Source organism: Saimiri boliviensis, chromosome 19 (assembly GCF_048565385.1).
Source record: "Saimiri boliviensis isolate mSaiBol1 chromosome 19, mSaiBol1.pri, whole genome shotgun sequence".
In the NCBI taxonomy this organism is placed as follows: Eukaryota; Metazoa; Chordata; class Mammalia; order Primates; family Cebidae; genus Saimiri; species Saimiri boliviensis.
This window is the reverse complement of record NC_133467.1, coordinates 17571294-17592284: the sequence shown is the minus strand read 5'-3', so window position 1 is coordinate 17592284 and position 20991 is coordinate 17571294. Positions and strand designations below refer to the sequence as shown.

General features: G+C 35.0%; 1 protein-coding gene across 2 annotated transcripts in view; it reads left to right on the top strand.

The window, feature by feature from the left end:
* Nucleotides 1–20991, top strand: part of PAPPA2 (pappalysin 2) — a 578240-nt gene that overhangs the window by 447078 nt on the left and 110171 nt on the right. For both annotated transcript variants that reach the window (XM_074389559.1, XM_074389560.1), the window contains 2 exons: nt 1173–1366; nt 3044–3190. In XM_074389559.1, coding sequence (XP_074245660.1) covers nt 1173–1366; nt 3044–3190 — 341 coding nt within the window. The remainder of the gene's footprint in view (nt 1–1172; nt 1367–3043; nt 3191–20991) is intronic.

Genomic DNA, 20991 nt, shown 5'->3' with positions numbered 1-20991 from the left:
GCCCTGTGGCAGTGGTATGAAGAATTTAATGTAAAAAAGGAAATAGTAATAGTAAACGTTAGTAATGGTCTTATTGAATACATAGATAGGTATTGTTATTTTGACTCTTAATCTTACTTTCATGTCCAATTTTTTAAGTAGAAAATGGAAATTTGAATCATGTCATTAATTGTCTTGTATTTTGGTTAAAAAATGCAACAGAACTTAAATGGCTTTGTGTTTCTCAGCTATCTACATTTCAAGGAAGGGTGTCCATGTATCTAAGAGCCAATGCCATTCTCTTACTAGGAGTTACCATATCAGCAAGAACAGAACTTGTCCAGTGCATATCAGCTGGTTTTACAACCTCAGTATATTTTCTCAGATATTTATTTCTAACCTGTTTGCTTTTGAAGACAGCCCTTCTGTCTTAGATTGAGGCAGTGTGGAGTAATAGCTGCTGAACCCGCATTCTGGTTCTTGGATTTAACCCTGACTCAAATCCATGCTCTATTACTTATCATTCAAGGGTCCTTCACAAAATTGCATAAAATCATCGAGACTCAGGCTTCCTATCATAAAGGAAACAAAATACACACCTCACAGGGTTATCCTAAGACTAAAAAAATAATAATAGGTACGTAACCCTTATAAACCTGGAGCCTATGTTGTCCAATTTAAGAGCAGTTATGCAGTTGAAGAAACATAATTGAGCAGCAAAAAGTGATTGAGAACAACCTTTCCTAATACTTTAATATTTCAAAAACTATGAAAAAGTTTCAAAGATATAATACCTCATAGCATTTATTTAGAGTCGCTTTCTTCTTTTACCTACCTATCATATATCTCTAGCCTCCCCTAAGCATCTTACTCAACTATTACTTAAAGTTTCTTTCCACACCCAGCATACAGCTGCTTTATTTCTCCCTGTTCTTTCTCCTCTAATCCCAACCCTTTTTGCACTTTTATGATGTAGATGGATTCTACCTCTCTCCCAATGAGAAAGAATCCTTCTTCTTTAGGGATTTGTGGGGTGTATGTAAGTGTATTTGTGTGTTTGAGATAGGCATTAGACTGGCAGACAATGCAGAATTCTCTTCAGTGGGCTGAAGAAATGTGGGCATTCCCATGTTCATTTTTTTTTCATGACATCTGTGAAAACACTTTCTGTGTTATACAATATTTCTTGGCAGGAGAGCCAAGCCTTTGCTACATGTATAAGGGAGATGGCACATGTGAACCTTTTGAGAGAAAAACCAGCATTGTGGACTGTGGCGTCTACACTCCCAAAGGATACTTGGATCAGTGGGCTGCCCAGGCTTACTCCTCTTATGAAGACCAGGAGAAGTGTCCTGTTTCCTTGGTAACTGGAGAACCTCATTCCCTGGTAAGTTAAGCCAGATGAATAGTCGAGGCTGCACAAAATTGTAAAATGACTCCCCCTATGCTTACACTTGGGCTCTGTGTTTGGATAATTTTATTTTAAAAGAAGGAAAAGAAGAAGTGAGGAGTTAGAAGGCCTAGGCAACATTACTGGATCTGCCAGCATTGCTATTAAAATTACATGACGTTGGACAAGTCACTTTACCTCTCTGGGTCCCAATTTTCTCACATGGAAAATGGGTATAGTAACACCTTTTGCATTGTTCAGTGGTTCGTTACAATGATCAAATGAGCTTTCAAATATATAATAGATATCAAAGTATAACTTGATTTTTAAAAGTTTTATTATTGAAGAAACCCTAGAGTTTTTGCTAGAAGTAAATCCTCAGGTGTATAATTTTTTTCTGAATACCCACCTAGAGAGATAGGAGATCCTCTAACAGATCTAAAATGCTATACCAATGACATCTCTGAAATATAGTTGAAGACTGAAAAGGCTCATGACTCTTGGGAATCATTCTAGGTACTTCAATAGTATCTAGAAAATAAAATCTTCCATTTATTAGAATAGGCAATACAGTGCTTTCACAGAAGTGAGATTTAGCCCTCTAGGTAATTTAGGCCAGAATGAAAGACTAGGATTTTATACTTGAGAAGACATCTTTGAAGAGACTGAGGAGCAAGCTAAGGTTGGTGCTGCAGTTCAAGGATTTCATCCAGGACCCAGGGTCTTCTAGATTCCAGCTCTTTCATGCTTGGACACAGCCTTTTTCCTCCTGCTCAAAACATGGCTACAGTTCTCCTAGGCCTGAAGTTAGCATTTCAAGGAAGGAGGGGGCAGGCCAAAGGGAAATAGATGCATGCCAGCTGAGTCTTTCCCTTTTTATTGGGATGTGATAGCTCTTCTGGAAGTTTAGCACTAAACTTCCACCCACCTCTTACTGGTCAGATCCAGGCCACTTCACCACCTTCAGTTGTAAGGAACCCTAAGAAGATGAGCATTTATAACCAGATACACTGTGGCCTTGAAAAGAATTGGAGTTTGTTAATAAAAAAGTAGGGGTAAAATAGATGCCAGTTGGCAACTAGCCATTGCTGCCACACTCTCTCAGCCTAATTCTGGCATCTTTCTCCTTCAAGTCCTGGTGTCCAATGACAGAGTCCAGGGAAGTTGGGAGATTCTGAGATAATGACCGCTCTCTGAAGTGGCTTTGGTCTAGGCTGACTGTCTTCCCTGAGTGAAGTGGGAGAAATTTCCTGGAGTTTCACTTCTCTGGCTCCTTTACTTAGCTGAATCCTCAGTGGTTCCCCACCTCAGTAGCCTTACTTTTGGGGCCAGTAGATGCTGCTTGGTAAGGGCTTCATCATCACCCAGACAGACTTCCCTGGCTGTTCCTTGGGGCAGTTACCTGAAATATGCCAGGACTATTTGTAACCACCCAGTGGACAAGACCCCTGGGCTGATGAAAAGCTGAGAGATGTGTTTTTCTACCCTGGCAAGTTGTATCTTGATGTTAAAGAGAGCTGAGAAATTCTTCAAGATTGAGAAAAGTTTTCTGCCAATAATGTGATTATTAGGCATTCAGAAAGAAAAACTTTGCTTTGAGCTGGAGAGTTTCATTGTCTTTACTTATCTCTCCACACTCCATACTTCAAACTGTTGGTTGAAATTGTATTTCAGATTTGCAAATCATACCATCCAGATTTGCCCAACTACCGTCCCCTAACTGGCTGGTTTCCCTGTGTTGCCAGTGAAAATGAAACTCAGGATGACAGGAATGAGCAGCCAGAAGGTAGCCTGAAGAAAGAGGATGGGGTTTGGCTCAAAGTAAGTGGCTCAAATGCATTTGGATGACTTGTCATAAAAATTTCTTTTGTTATCTCAAAGTGTTTATATTTTGAGTTTATTTTCACCTCTCTGAATTGTGGACTTCTTTCTATTAATATATGAGTAATCAGTTTATCAAAGTGTAACATACGCACAGAAAAGCGCAAAAATCAGAAATGCACAGCTCAGTGAATTGTCACAAAGTGAACTTCCATTCTAATCACAGCATAGATCAAGAAATAGGACATTCACATCACCACCCCACAAAAGGCTCTCTCATGTTCCCTCTTAGTTATTACACCACTGAGGTAGATATTACACCACTGAGGTAGATACTATTTTTATTTCTATCATCATAGATTAGTTTTGTCTGTTGTTGAAATTTGCATGAAAACACTTTACAGTATGTACTCTTTGCTACTGATTCTTTCTTAAATGGCATTATATTTGTGGGATTCATTCATGCTCCTTCACTTAGCAGTAGTGTTCATTTTCATTGTGGTATAAGCATTGCAGTGTATGAATATACCACCATATATTTAACCATTCTAGTATTGATGAATATTTGGATTATTTCTGGTTTTTCTCTGTTATGCTATTATAAGTCATTGTGCTATAAGCATTTCTGTACATTTTTGTGGTGAATGTGTATAAACAGATGGGTATGTTTGGAACTGCCAGATCACAAGTAGGCCAGCTTTGGTAAATAATCCCAAATAATTTTCCACAGTGGTTGTACTAATTTATACTCCCACCAGATGTTTTGAGTGTTTCAAATGTTTCACATTTTCATCAACATTTGGTATTTTAAGTCTCCATTTTAATGTTTTGTGGGCTATGTAAAGGTATTGCCCTATGGTTTCAGTTTGCATTTGTATGATGACTAATGAGATTAGGAGTCTTTCAAATGTATATCAGATATTCATACATATTTTTTTAAGGACATAGTCAAGTCTTTTGCTCAATTTTCCATTGAGTTGTCTGCCATTTTCTTCATAATTTAAATTATTTCATTATAATTGTCTCCATGTAAATGTTTTTCAGTAATATACTCTTTCATATCTTCAACCAACACTATGGCTAATTTCTTGCTCTTAAACACATTTTTAGATGAAGTTCTATTCTTTTTTTTTTTTTAAGAGACAGGGTTTTACTCTGTTTTCCAGGCTAGAATGCAATGGTGCCATCATAGCTTACTATAGCCTTAAACTCCTGGGCTCAAGAGAGCCTCACACCTCAGCCTCCCAAGTAGCTAGGACAACAGTTGCTTGCCACTACACCCAGCTAATTTTTAAATTGTATGTAGAGATGGAATCTAGAAAAGGCACCAACTCCTGCCATTATCTAACATCAAACTCGAGTTAACCAAATCATCATCTTTAAACCTGGGCAAAGGGAATAATCAAAGTAAACCGCTTTCATGATACACAGGGGCAGACTTGTATTCACTTAATAATTTTGCCTTTACCTAAATTAATGTAGTTTATTATATTCCTTAATACCAAATAATTTAAACGTTTAGCTACCTGTGAACTTCCTTTCCTGGGAAGTTAGGCTGGGCTTATGACATTTTTGTTTAAAACATTGCTATTTCTTTATGTTTTATTTTGCCTCCAAAATGTAAAACTGTTCAATTCCCCAAGGCCTAAAGACAATCATGGAAGAGGTGGATGTGTGAGAGTATAAGGACCAGATTTGAGAGAGAAAATTAATTGAGACTCTCCAAATCAAAGACAGGCACATAGAAGCCTAAACAAAATCCTTGTATTTTGTGTAACTAATTACTCCAAGCCAAGATTATAGTAACCTAACACACATAAGTCAGTTTCATAACCTTATTTTTTGACTTTTAGTTTTGACTCTTAGATTGCTTAAAAGAGGCTTAAGAGCTAATAAGTGCCTGCCCACCTTCATCCCGTCTGGCCTACAACAATTAATTAGCTATAAGTCTTTTAACTCTAAGTCTCTTGACCTTGGCGGGGGATCCCACTGAAGGATGTAATGGACCCAAGTCAGATATAGCACACCACCCCGAAATCAGGGTCAGACAAAAGGAAACCTTAGCTATTAATAATATTTCTGGAGTGCCTTGACACAAAGGGAAAATATCAACTAAAAAAAAAAAAATCCATAGCCCCTCCACAGACTGAGTAGATCTCCAGCTTGCCCAAAGGGAATCCCCTCCAAACACTAAAAAATGTATTTCAAGCCTGATGAGAAATAGGGGTCAGACACACCTCACTATGCTCCCAGCCCCTAATGTTTAAGCCAAGTTCAGAGGCCTTTCCAAAGTATAAAAATAAAGTATTGCCCTTTTCTACATACAAAAAGAATAGTTTTTCTCTTCAGTCAGGACACTTAGCCTTACTGGGGGGTGAAGGGGGGAAAAGAAAGGATCCCTTAAGGATCAATTACAACCAAAATGGAAGGGCCCCTATCAGGTATTATTAAATACCCTCACCATATTAAACTTTTAAAAATAACGACTTGGGTGCACCTCTCCAGAATAAAACCTGTTTTTTTTATGAGTCATAGGCACTGTAACCTACATCTGGGGACAAAACCATGACCTACCTCTGTAAACTTTTGAAAGGCCTCCACTATCTATTTAACACATGGCCAAAAGTAATAATGTGATATTGTGGATGGAAATTGGAGCATTAATTCCTCTCTTCTTCTTGATTATAGTATTTCTATCACTTTAACCAACTACCTTCTCCTAGAAAACATCTCTTGTATCCTTGTTGGGTGTAGAGACTCTTCTTTTTTTTTTTTTTTACATCTTTAAATTTTTATTTTATTTTATTTTTTTTATTTTTATTTTTTAATTGCATTTTAGGTTTTGGGGTACATGTGATGAACATGCAAGATTGTTGCATAGGTACACACATGGCAGTGTGGTTTGCTGCCTTCCCTCCCCTCACCTGTATCTGTCATTTCTCCCCATGCTCTCTCTTCCCACCTCCCCATCTCCCTGCCCCTCCCCCATTTCCCCCCAACGGACCCCAGTGTGTAGTGCTCCCCTCCCTGTGTCCATGTGTTCTCATTGTTCAACACCCACCTATGAGTGAGAATATACGGTGTTTGATTTTCTGCTCTTGTGTCAGTTTGCTGAGAATGATCTAAGGCCCAACTAGACACCATGTTGCCACTATTAATCCTGTTTGCTCTCTCAATTAACCTAATCCAATGTGGGTGGAAGCAAAACTCTTTAATATATATTTCAAAAATTATAGCATCAGGGAATCATCTTCGTGGTTACTAAATTTATCATTAACACCCCCAGGATAGAAAATTCCACCTTCTGGCCTATCCAGAAAAATCTCATGGCCACCTCCCAAGACCTCCCAACTAATCACTGTAATCTCAAAGTACCCGGACCCCTACTTGTTAGGTGAAATTCTCCCCAACTTAGTGGATTCCACCTAAACCCCCTGCCACTATTGCCCAGACCTGGAAAGCTGGGTATCTTTATCTCCAGGCACTAAGAATTCTATCTTTTGTACTTACTGTTGTGTTGATGACACAAAAACAAAAGTTTCCCTGTAATGCGCTAATGTAACTCTAGTTGCCAAGTTCCCAAGGCTGCAGCAAGGTAAATGGGATTCTCCTTATGCATGAAAGAAACATTTATAGGCCTTCCCCTGGATCAAAACACACAGGGGAAAAGCAACTGCCTAATAGGGGAAGGTGGGAGTACAGCCCCCTTCTAACAAACAAGGATAGTTTGAACACACCCTCCAGGAGCAGGGGACAAATATCTCTACAGACCCAACGTGGCAGCAAAGGATAGACATCACACCTTGTGAGGGCTCTGTGCTCTAACTGGGCTTGTTTTTGTTTGTGCTTATGAGTGGGAAACAATCATATCTCATAACCATTCCTAACTCCCTGGGGAGCCACCTGTTCTTTCAGGCATAGCTTTCCCTTATATATCAAAAAGTTGAAGTGGGTGAATAGACATTGGCCACCCTTAACCCTGTGAGGATTACTGTCTATATAACCCCTTAAGACCCAGGAATACCGGAAATAAATGAGCAATAGGGTTGATTCTGGCAGGAATTGGGGCAGCGGTAAGACAAGCAGTCCCCTGGGGTGGCTTTGCCTACCATGAATTAGCCCTAAAAAGCTAGACTCAAACCCTACAACCAGTAGCCACCAGTACAAGATAGGCATTAAAGGGAATTAAAAAACTCCTAAACAAGGAATGTCTATACAGTTATTAATAAAATCTCTATACATATATTAATAACTCAAAATAGGTTGAGGTTAAGAACAAACTACCTGATATCATAAATGCAATTTGGGCACTGACCCCAACTGTATTTGGTTGACTATAAAAATGTTCTCTCAAGGCTTACCTGGTTCTTACATATCCTAGGACTTTTATTATAAAAGATAATAATAGCTTTCTTGTTATTACTAGTTTTTGGCCTTTGCTAATTTAACCTCTTAATGAAGTGTATGTCTTTCAGATTACAACAATTCCATATAAAATTGATAGTGGCACAAGGCTTCCAACTCATCCCATCTTCTGACTTGAAAAATAAAAACACCCTGCCTTTAGGCCCCTTAGACCAGCTATCCAAAGATTTTTACTCTTCCAGTGCTAGTCAGAAAGCAAAGTACAATTGGCAGAAAGCACTTGGAGAAGATAGACCTCCACCCTTCTGCAGCCCTCTTAGGATTGAAGAGGAGTATCTAATATCTGAGGGGGGGATAAGGTAGAAGATGAGCAGGACTTGTTTTGTAAGCACTGGTCAGGTCCCTGCTAATGAGAGCAGAATCTGGTTGAAACAGGTTACAGTGAAGAAGTCAGCCAAAACCAGCAGATGGCAATAAAAGTGACCTCTAGTTGCCCTCACTGTTAGCATAAAGACGCTTCCAGGAGTGCCATAACAGTTTACAAATGTCATGGCAGTATGCTTTGGCAATGACCCAAAAGTTACCCTATATAGTTCTGAAAACTCTTACCCCTTTTCTAGAAAGTTCTGAATAGCCTGTCTCTTAATTAGCATATAATTAAAAGTGGGTATAAATGCGACTGCCAGCAGCTCCTAGGCTGCTACTCTCAACACACTGTCTAGGGGGTAGCCCTGTTCTGAGGTGAGTGGCACTTCTGCTGCCTCTTCACAAAAGCTGCAGTCTGACCCTGCTGGCTCGCCTTGAAGTTCTTTCCTAGGCAAAGCCAAAACCTCTCCTGGCCTAAACCCCAATTTGGGGTCTTGCTTGCCCTGAGTCAGTTTTCTGAGAAAGTAGAGTTGAATTTTATCATGTTTTTTTCTGCATCTATTGAGATGATATTTTTTCTCTCTTTGTTCTGTTACTATCTTAACTCACATTAAAAAATTTTGGAATGTTAAACCAACCTAAGATATTTGGAAACCAAGAACCAACCACACAGTTTTGAATTCTATTTGAGAATATGCTGGTGGTTTTTCATCTATATTCATTAGAATTTGCCTCTCATTTTCTTTATTTTACTATCTTGTCAGGTTTTATGATCAAAGCTAGGTTTGACTCCTTAAATAACTTTCTTTTTTCTCCTGTCCTTAGTTCTATGGAATATTTTGTGTAAGGTTGGTGTTAATTTTTTGAGGATTCATCAGTGAAACTATCTGAGCTTGGTGTTTTCTTTGCAGAAAAAATACAATTATGTATTAAATTTTTTTTTAAAATGTAGAGAAATTTAGGTTTTCTGCTTCCTCTTAGATCAACTTCAAGTAAGCTGACTTTTTCAAATAATTTGTACATTTAAAAAATCAAAAATATCAAATTAAGTTTTTCATAATATTCTACTACTTTCTTTGTTGTGTTTCTACAGTCTCTAGGAGATTTTTCACCCATTCTATTGTTAATTTGTGGCTTGTCTCTTTTATTTTTCTTGCTCAGTCTTGCTAGAGGATTATCACTTTCATTAACCTCTTATTAATCTTTTTATGCAACCAACTAAAGGTATATATGATCTTATTTTTCATTATTTCATTTATGTTTGCATTTAACTTGTTCTTTTTCTAGTAACTTGAGGTGATACATAGGTAATTGATTTTTGTCCTCTCTGTTTTTTAGTTATACACATTAAGGCCATAAATATTTTTTTAAACATGCCTTTAGCTACATTTCACAAGTTTTCACGTCTTATTTCTGTTATCATTCAACTCAAACCAATTTTCTTGTTTTCATTGTGATTTCTTTTTTTTTTTTTAATCCCCTGAGTTATTAGTAAGTGTGCTGTTTAACTTGAAAACATTTGTGGATTTGGGGTTACGTTAAAAACAAACAAACAAACTTCTAGCTAGATTCTTCTGTGGTCAAAAGTATATTCTATATTTCAATTCTCTGAAATTTGTTGAGCTTTGAGTTATGGATCAGTATGTGGTCAATATTTTAGTATTACCTATACTTTGAAAGAAATGTGTGATCTGCAATTGTTGGATAAAGCATTCCATACATTTAAGATGTCACGTTTGTTCATCATGTTGTTGAAATTTCCTATATATAGAGAGAGTATATGTTTATTTCATATATGTATATAAAATATGTTTATTTTTCCCAAAATTTTGTGTACTGTTTCCAGTAGTCACTGAGAGATGTGTATTACATGCCTCCAACATAATCTTGGATTTGTTTGTTTCTGTTTTAGTTTTGCCATTGCTGATACATTTAGAGGCAATATTATTAAATGTGAAGGCAGTCTTTACTTTGCCTGGTAGTGTGGAACCACAAAACAACTATGAAAGTTGAAACTATGCAATGCAACCTTAATAATTAGTGGAAAAAATTACAGTTATTTCATGGTATCTAAAAGGTTCTTTTTTTTTCCGCAACATTGCACTCATTTTTAGTTATACATATGTAGGGAAATGCAAAAAACTAGTGAAACTAGTATTTAGTTCACTAGAATTTTAAACAATAGAAACAAGGAGAATTAAAATGTTTCCTTATCTGTGAAATAGCAAAAAACAAAACTTACCAAGAATAGTTTAAACATCGTTTGCCTTTTCCTTATTATATGACTTACATTACAAAGAAAGCAGTTTTTCTGTGTGTTCATGAATTGTCATATTTCTTGTGAAGTTTGAATCCACTTCTAACATTTTATCCTTTGCACTTTCAATGTTAGGAAATATCTCTGAGAGATTTTTTTAACATAAGTTTTTTTCTTGATGTCACTTCTGGGACAGCTTCTCCTTTTTTTTTTTTTTTTGTCGCAACTTATTTTTTCATTTATGTCGATAATTTCATTTTCATTAACTTTCTCTGGCTGTATACCTAAGAGTCTCTTGAATGGCAGGAGAGTGAACATTCCCAGAGTCAGCTAGTTCTTTTATAACTCCATTTCCCTTGATTTAAATTTCACTTCCCAACATTATCATTTTTCATTTATTTGCTGCATGCTTATCTGTTTTAGCCACTTCCTGCTTTTGATTATCCATTTTTGTAAAGTGTCATTTAAGTTTATCACTAGGAGACAAAATGGCAGCATTAAGTATACACTTTGTAGTTTCTGTGTGAATGAAATACCCAGTGACCAATCAGCTACAGACTTTGAAATAAGTGATGTGATTGGTCACCCATCATTACTCACATTTGTTATTCACATGGTGATTTTTGGATGGAAGGACTAATAGTGAAGTTTATACTTTATACAGTTAATATACTGTGCAAATGGAAATTTGAAGCATGTTCTTGGGAGATCGGTTTTAGCTAAATTTTTATAACTGATATTCATGCATATGGGAACTATGTAAACTGGAAACTGTCAGAATATAATTTTACAATTTTTATGCCTTCTGGGTGAACTTTCTCTTTTAAAACTAACAAACACTTTAAAAACCCTCTAGGGATACTTTTTGCTTTGAATAACTTTTGTCTGGTTTTATGGTAGCCATACCTATACTGAATAATATTTTATATTTGTGTACTGTGTCTTCTTTTTTGAGACGGAGCTTCGCTCTTGTTACCCAGGCTGGAGTGCAATGGCACGATCTCGGCTCACTGCAACCTCTGCCTCCTGGGTTCAGGCAATTCTCCTGCCTCAGCCTCCTGAGTGGCTGGGATTACAGGCATACGCCATCATGCCCAGCTAATTTTTTGTATTTTTGGTAGAGATGGGGTTTCACCATGTTGACCAGGATAGTCTCAATCTCTTGACCTCATGATCCACCCGCCTCGGCCTCCCAAAGTGCTGGGATTACAGGCGTGAGCCACCATGCCCGGCTGTGTACTGTGTCTTCTTTCATACTATTACTTTTAACTTTTCTTTGTAATTATATTTAATATGCTTAGTTTGTTATCAACATATTATATATATAAAAATATATATAAATATATAATATATAAATATATATTTATATAAATATATATGTAAATATATAAATATATATAAATATATATAAATATATATATTTATATATATATATATACGGAATCTAAAATTCTGTTTTCTAGTTAAAGAACTTAGTACAATTACATTTAAAGTATTTAACAATGTTTAGTTTTAAACTTGCCAACTTACTGTTTGTTATTCATTTGTTCTATATGCTCTTTATTTGTCTCTTTCTTGCTTTTTAACAAAATACATAGTTTGATTATGTGATTTCTCAATCTATCAGTTTGTTAGTGTATTAGGATCTTCCAGAGAGAAACAATAGCATGTATATAGATATAAGTAGCTAATAAGAGGGTATTTATCAGGAAAATGACACACAATTGTCTCATGTTAGGCCCTCGGTAAGCTAGAGACCTGGGGATGCTGGTAGCATGACTCAGTCCAAGTCCAAAAACCTCAGAACTAAGGAAGCCAATGGCATAATTCTGTCAGAGGGCAAAGGCTCAGGAGCCTCAAGAATCTGCTGGTGCAAGTCCCAGAGTCTAAAGGCTTAAAAACCCAGAGTTCTGATGTCCAAGAGAAAAAAAGGAAGAGTATCCTGCTCTGGAAGACGGAGAAAGATAATTCTTTCCTTCTTTCACCAGTTTTTTCCATTTGGGCCCCCCGCTGATTAGATGGCATCCATCCACACTGAGGGTGGATCTTCCACTTTCAGTCCACTGAATCACATGACAGTCTCTCCAGAAACACCATACAAACACACCCAGAAATAATGCTTTACCAGCCACCAAAGCATCTCTCAATCCAGTCAGGCTGACATTTAAAATTTATCATTACAGTGAGCTATACTTTCATTTTCCAGGTGGTTAGTCTTGAGGCTCAGCATGCATTCTAACTTGTTAAGAGTCTGTTATAAGTTAGTACTCTCACAATTTTATAATCAGTAAGAGTGCCTTAGAATGCTTTGCCGCCATTTATTGCTTTCTGCGTTTTTAAAGTACTGTGGATTTAAATTTCCTAATATTTACCCTCTACAGTGCTCTTCAATCCTTTCTACATTTCTGTGCTTCCATTATTTTCGTTTAGCTTAGGGAAATTCATTTTTATTATTTCTTTTAATGTGGGCCTGTTGGCAATGAGTTCTTTCAGGTTTTGTATGGCTAAAATATTTATTTTTTTGACATTCATTTTCAAAGGATTTCTTTGTACAAAATTCTAGGTAGCCAGTTGTTTTCTTGTATCATTTGGAAGGTGTTATCCCATTGTCTTTTCACTTCCGTACTTTGGAGAGTTAGCTGTACGACTGATACATATTTCTTTGAAGGCAATGTCTTTTATTCTCTGGTGCTCTTAATATATTCTCTCTGTCTTTTGTCTTCAACAGTCTTTCTATGATGTTCCCAGGCCTACCTGTCTTTGCATATATCTGGCTAAAGGTTTGTCAAGCTTCTACAATCTGTAGCTTAGTATCTTAGTTTTGGAAAACAAAACAAAACAAAACAAAAAGATGTTTCAAGTATTCCTTCTGCTCATTTTACTTTTTTTCCTTGGTTGCACACACACACACACACACACACACACACACACACTACACCTTTTTGTACTTTTTACCTTCTCTGTTCTCCTATGTGTTATTCCTTTCTTTTTCTTATTTCCTGTAGTCTGATTATTTTACATTGAGCTATCTTCTGTTTTAGTAATCCCAAATTTTGCTTAATATAATCAGTAAACTATTTATTAAATCCTTAGTTTTTATTACTGTATTTTTAATTCTAGAATACCTATTCAATTTTTCCTATATATTTGTGAAATTCTCCATCATACAGTCTGTTTAAAATCATATTAACCACAGTGATTTTTGAGTCTGCATCTGATAACACCAATATCTTGATCCAGAGGTCTGTTTAAGTTGACTTTTTAAAAAAAGTTGTGTTTATTTGGGCGTTTCTACTATGATACTAATAATGTTTTAAGTGAATATCAGACACAATAAATTATAGAGGTTCTGGCTGATAATATCTTCAAGATTTTTTTTTAGATATCTGGTAAGATTTGGGAAGGATCACTTTAATGCATTAAGTAATTAAGATAGCTCAAGTTTGTGCTTCTTTATTTGTGAGCCTTTATTCATTTTTTTTTTCCAGTTTTTTCTTTCTTCTAAGGCCTGGTTCTTCAGGAGCCTCAACTAAAAGCTTGGATTGGGACCTCCACATTGATAGTCTTTGAAGTATAATTTCTATTTCATCAGCAGTGTGTCTGCTAAAAACTCTTCTTAATTTTTTGGCCTCTCTATTGCCAATTTCTGCTTGGCTTTTTATACTCTTATTTTACATTGCTTAGGATTTGAAGAATACCTCAAAGGCTAAAGTAGCACAGAATATTATCTTCCCTTCATTGTGTTCTTTTATTATTATTATTAGACTTTTAAGTCCTGAGCACTTGGTTGCTTTCAAATGCTTTTAAACATTTTTGTATACTTAATTCATGTTTTATGATTGTTCTTGTCAGTATGATTTGTTGTCTTACATGCTACTCTATCATAGCTGAAAACAGAAATCTCCAGCTGGAATTGTTTTAATATATGTCAGTTAGCTACATCTTATATTTTAGGTGTGTACCTTGTCTTAGTCTGCCTTCTGTTGCTTTAACAGAATACCACAGATTGGTTAGTTTATAAAGAAAATAAATTTGTTTGTCTTATAGTTCTATAGTTCTGGAGACTAAGAAGTCCAAAAGCATGGCACTGGCATCTGCTCAACATCTGTTGCCTCTGAATTAAAAGATGATAAAAGGGCAAAAGAGGGCATGTGAGAGACCGCTCACTTTTATAGAAAAGCCACTCCAATGATAACTAACCTACTTCCATGATAACTAACCCAGTTCTATGATAACTAACCCACTCCCTTCCAAAGGCTCTGTCTCTTGACACAGTGCAACCAAATTTCCAATACATGAACTTTTGGGGACTACATTTAAGCTATAGCATATCCAGTTCATGATAAAATGAATTCAGGAGTAATAGTCTTTGTATTAGAAAAAAAAATTAATATCATTGAAAGTTCAGTTAATATGTAAGAACTTAAGAAAATTTAATGTTCACAAATCAATATAACACCAAATAATTTAAAAAGTGATTTTTAAAGATAAGGTAGTTAGTTTAAAAAAAAATTAAAAATCTTTCAGAGAAATATGGGATTTCTGGCTTTTTATTCTTCCTTTTGGTACACTTTAATCTTGATTTGATGCACAAATATGATTTGTATGCAGTAGCTCAGAGACAAATTTACTACAAATGAGAAACAATGAAGCTGGAAAACATTCGTCTTGAAAATATCTTCCCAAAATCTTTCATTGACTAAAATTCTACTTGCCCAACAAAATTTCTGTCATTTTAGTCTACATTTGCTGAAGTGACACTCTCCTAGTTTTTCTTTTCTTCTAATCTTGAGACAATAGACCAAAAGTGTAAGAATTTTCTTAAATATAATAAAATGTAGTCTTTTTATTATTTACATAATAAGCACATTTTGTAGCTATTTATGGTTTTCAAAGCACATCCTCATGCACTGTTTGTATTTGATCCCTACTATAGCCTTGTGAATTTGGCAAGGTGGGTGTTTTCCAGTTTTATAGGTGAGTAAAATAAGAATCAAAGACTCAAAGTTCTTTTTGTACATCGCTCAAGAATAAAATAATAAATCTGATGCTCACATTTATGTTTCTTGATTCCAGTCCTATGTTTATCCATCTATGCTATGCTGCCTTCCTCAATCAGCATTCACTAAGCACCTGTAATATGCCAAAAACAGAAGCCCTCAAGATAGACAGGAATATAGCATGAGCAAGAAAACAAATTAAAACATATGTTGGATTATGAGGAAAGGCTTCCTATCTTTTTGCTGGATTTCTTCTAAATTCTTGAAAGACCATGTATCTATAAATCTAGTTTACAGGATTTATTAAATACTTACTGTCAACTCTTGGTGTCATTGGGGGATTGAGAAAGAAACGGAAGGCATAATTCTTCCCAGAAAGTGCTTTGTATCTAAGTAATATGGACAACAAATGAAGCAATTTGAGAAGCTGAATACTCAATAAGTACTTTGTTGTTTGGTTTCATTGGGAGCCTGTCAACATATGCAAAACCATATGCTCATGTTTATTTTCATGACTCCTCTAAAATGTCTGAAATTTGGAATGGTCTCATTCAGGCAGGAATGATTAGCAATCCTAAGAGCAACCACCACATGCTCACAGTATTTTAAATACTGGGGTCTTCAACATCAGTTATGCATTACAGACCACTGCCTGGAAACCCTTGCTACATAAAGCCCAAAGCCTGTTAACCATAATTTCCTCTCTTTCTTTGTTTGGGTTCAACTATCCAAACACTGACTGTGAATCCTTAACAGAAAATGCAATACATGTTTAATTGATTGGATTTCAAAGATGAAAATCCGTACCACCAGGCATCAAAAGGGAAGAACCACATTGATTGAAATTTACTATATTCCCGATATTTTATTACTAATTGTCATGCAAACTCTTACTAGAGAAATGATTTTTCTCATTCTAAAAATGATTATCTTAAAATTCAGAGGTGCTAAGCCTTTAGATAATATGGCTAGTAGAGATACAGATAGGATTAAAACTCAAATCTGGTTTATAAAAAACTCATCGTCCTTTTTCTCTATACCAGGGTTTTGGAAACATTTTCTATAAAGATAGCAGATTAAAAAAATACTTCATTTTTTATGGGCCATACAGTCTGTGTCACAACTACTTAACACCTCCTTTACATGAACATAGCCATAGACAATATGTAAATGAATAAGCATAAAATTATATTTATAAACTCTGAAGTTTGAGTTTCATATAATTTTCATGTTATTCATGTTTAAAGTTTTTTAACCATTCAAAAATGCAAAAACTATTCTTAGTTCACAGGTTGTACAAAAACAGACAGTGAGTCAGATTTGACTCATAGACCATCATGTGCTAACCGCTATTCTGTATCATATTTCCAGTAAATATTAAAGATATTTATGAGTATTTGCTTTATTTCCACACCGTAACAACATTCACTTTTAATTCTACTTAGTAAAGACTGCTTCATATGAACAATATGTTGTGATGTGGAGGGATCCAAAGATGAATGAATTACCATCTACATACATAGCAGTGGGCATGTTTACAAAAATATTGTAGAAGACAGAAAGTTGTAAGTAATGTGGTGCTACAGATACAGTAAAGTGAAAAATAGACTTGAAAGAACCTGGTAACTGGACATAGGGAGATAGAGATAAATGTTGTTTCAGGCTGAATTCTTTCATTTGTCAGGTCTTCCACACCTGTTTATACACACACACACACACACACACACACACACACACACACACACAGGTTTAGTAATTTTAATCATAGCATACTTATTTTAGTGCTAAAATATGTCAGAGTTTTTACTTCTCTATAACATTCCTGATGGGAAACTCATAGTAAATAGCCTGCATTTTTTTTCCCCTGTCAATGATCTACTCATTATGTCTCTTCAAGAAATACAAACTTACCTTCTATCATTTAGCTCAAGAATTATTTCCATTATAGAAGCTAACCATTTCTAAACTCTTCTCCCAAGCCCCAGGTGGTGTAATTGATCACTTCATCCTTGATACATGCTTCTGTCAAAGTGCCTGTATACTCCACTGTTCTTGTTTACCTGTCCATCTCTTCATCCTGCAAGGATCTTGTGGACAGAGGCCATGTGTAGTCAAGACTGTATGTTCAGTACTAAGAGCAGAGCCTGCTTATTATAGTGTACAAATCTGGTGAGGGCATAAATAAATGATGGGATGCTGAGTCTTAGCCTTGGCAACGGGAAGCATATTGATAATATTATTTATGACATAGAACAGAGGTAAATAAGTAGGACTGTATACTGGCCTAGATTGAAAAGGGAATGGCCACTACCATTTCTTCGGAGACCAGAAATAGTGGAAATCACATCAAAGGGAATTTTTTAAGGATGAGGAGAATTGGTAATTGTCTGTCTTTGTGGCAGGTTGGATTCTCCAGGAATAGATTCTGAAATGGAATTTGGTGTGCAGGCTATTTACTAAGGAGTGGCCTAGGGATCACCATCTGTGAGCAAGAAGGGAAAGAAACATAAGTGGGTAAAAAAGGAAGTAGAGCAGCCTTAATGTTAGGCTCAGTGGACCCCTTCTATGGAGAAATAATAGATATGATCACAAAGGTCAAGACAGTGGAAAGTAGAATAATACTGCTGTAAGATCCTAACATTATTCATGAGATAGTGATGTTTTTTGGAAGTAGATTGCAGTCAGTTAGTGATGTATACTGTAGCCTCTAGAACAAAAATAACACATATGCACAAATAACTGTAGGGGAAGAGTCAAAGAGAAGATCAATGGAATAATAAAATTGATTGGTTCACTTAAAGAAAGGGAAAGAGGAACTAAGAAATGAAAAATTGCTGGAAACAACAAAAAATAAATACCAAGATGTTAGACTTAAACCCAACTATATCATTCATTACATTATTTAAATTGTCTAAAAACTCCATGTAAAAGGCAGAAATTGTCATATAAAAAGAACCAATTACAAAACCGTTTATGAAAAACACTTCAAATACAAAGACATGCACATCAAAAATAAAAGGGTGGAAAATTATGTACCGGTGTAAATCCTAAACTTAAGAAAGTTGATGTGCCATGTTAATATCTGACAAAATAGATTTGAAAACAAAGTAATACCAGAGATAAAGAGGCATGTTTCATAATGATAAATAGATTGATTTCTCAAATAGACATAATAATCTTGTTATAAATTGAAGGACTTAAGAACAGAGGCTCAAAAGAAATGAATTATAAATTGACAGAACTGATGAGAAAACAGCCAAATTAATAATTACAGTTGGGGATTTTTATCCCCTATCTGTTAGTAATTCATATAACAACTAGGCCAAAAAATCCAAACAGATATATTAGATTTGAAGATCATTATCAAATATCATGACCTAACTCACATTTGTAGAAACACTACACTCAAAACAACTGTAGAATGCACATGGTGCATTCACCAAGACAGACCATATACTAGACCATAAAACAACTCTGAATGAATTTATCTTTGAGGCATACAGATAAATTAGTAGCAAGATAGCTAGGCCATCCCCAGATTAAGCAATACATTTCTAAATAATTCACAGGCCAAAGAAAATTATGTGGAGGAAATTCAAAAATATTTTGAGCTGAATGGTAATGAAACAAAATGGAAATCTGTGCACACAATTAAAAACGGTACTTAGAGTAAAATAAAAAGGGAAATCATAGAGAAGAGCAGAAATCGATAAAATAGAAAAAACTTCAATATCATCATTATTTTACTTTCTCTGGAAATAGAAGCCAGTGCAGTTAGACGTTTGATTTTATACTTTATGAGATATAAAAGAAGTTAACCATAAAATGTGAAAGAAGTAAAACTTTAGTTAACATTGAAAAAAGAACAACCTGAAAATTATTCACTTAGTATCACAGTTAAATATAAAATTAAGATGAAAATAAATATGCTGACTAAACAATCATCAATAAAAAGAAAATACCTCAATAGCAATAAAAATGGTCAAATAATTAGAAATAAAACCAAAAAGACATTTGAAAGATCTATATGAAGAAATGCTCCTGAGAGATACCATGAGGGCCTGAATAAATGAGGAATAAATCAGTCCTGTATAGAAAGACTCTATCATACAAATGCTGATTCTCCCTAAATTTTAAACTTCACATAATCCCAGTAAAATCCTAACACGATTTTTAAAAGAATTATACAGTTAATTTTAATTTTTGTGTGTGTGTGTGGAGATTCTGAGAAAGATGAGTAATGAAGGCCTGGCCTTGTGAAATATTAAAATACATTAACAGCACATCAAAGTGCTGGTACATAAATAGACAGACAGATTAATGGAATTGAGAAGTTCAGAAATAAACCCAAACATATAGACATAAATGTGGATCAAACCTTAAGAATATTACTTAAAAGACAGTGAAACTAGTACATCCTTTCCACATATCCTTGCCCAAACCCAACATTATCCAATTATCTAAATTTGATTAAGATGATGGGGAAAATGTGGTATCTCACTTTTATTATATTTTTCATTGTTCTCATTATTAATGGGGTATAGCATCCTTTACATAATAATTATCAGACATTCAGCTTTTTTCTCTTTACTTGTTAGTTTTAGCTAAGGTTGCAAAGATACCTTTTCATTTTTAAATTAGTTTTATACTTGTGTCTGGTCAAACTTTAGCCTTTAATATATTCAACATTTGTTTTTTGTATATAGAATAAGATAGGGATCTACTTTTAAATATATATAAATCCAATTTTTCTAATATTTTCTGTTAAAGCATCCACCCTTGTCTTAATGATTGTAGTGCCATGTTGATTATACACCCAGTTCTAGACATTACATGATTATTTTTTAATTTTATTTTTTATTTTTAGTAGAGACAGGGTTACGCTATGTTTGTCAGGCTGGTCTTGAACTCATGTCCTCATGATCCACCTGCCTTCGCCTCTCAAAGTGCTGTGATTACAGGTGTGAGTCACCGCACCTAGCCGTCATTACATGATCCTAATTTTTAACTCTCTTTTATATTTCATTGGTCTTTTCACCGGTTTCTTTTACCAGAAATATGATGTTTTTATTACTATAGCTTTAACCTTATAAACATAGATAGTAGGACATTTCTCCTCTCCCACTTTCTTACATACCTTTTTCAAAATTGAATTAGCTATTTGTTATTCATGAACACTTATTCGTTATTCATGTGCCACTGTGCCTGGCCAAGAAGGCATTATTAAATACACACAAAAAATTCAGAAACTTGCTACCTTTACTCCTTGTTGAGAAAAAATAATAAAACAAACCAATTTTAGATTTGAAATTTTAGAAGAAAGCTTAGGTCATTTTTTTCTGCCTCTTGAAAAACATACTTGTACATAGGGGCACTCCTTGATTTTTATTAATTGATATGATCCTGTGATTTTTTTTTTCTCCTTAGATTCTTCATTATGTTGAATAGCTTTGGTAATTTTTTTTTTTTTTTAGCTGCCAAATCATTTTTACCTTTGTAAAGCAAAACTACATGCTTATTGTATATTTTAAACATATCGTTGGATTTTATTGGGTAATCTTTTATTTTTTACTTTCGTGTGTAGAATTGTTTTATATATTCATTTTTTGAACACTCAGATTATAGAAGCCTCATAAAATTGGTTGTACAATTTTCTTTTTTTAGTTTCTGGAACCACTTGTATAAAATAAGGATGATCTGTTTCTTCAGAATTTGGCAGAGCCTACCTGTAAAACCAGCTGATGTGGTCATCACCAACTGATATGATTGTCATTTAAATTTCTTTGATTTTTATTAATGTCTTCATGTTTTCT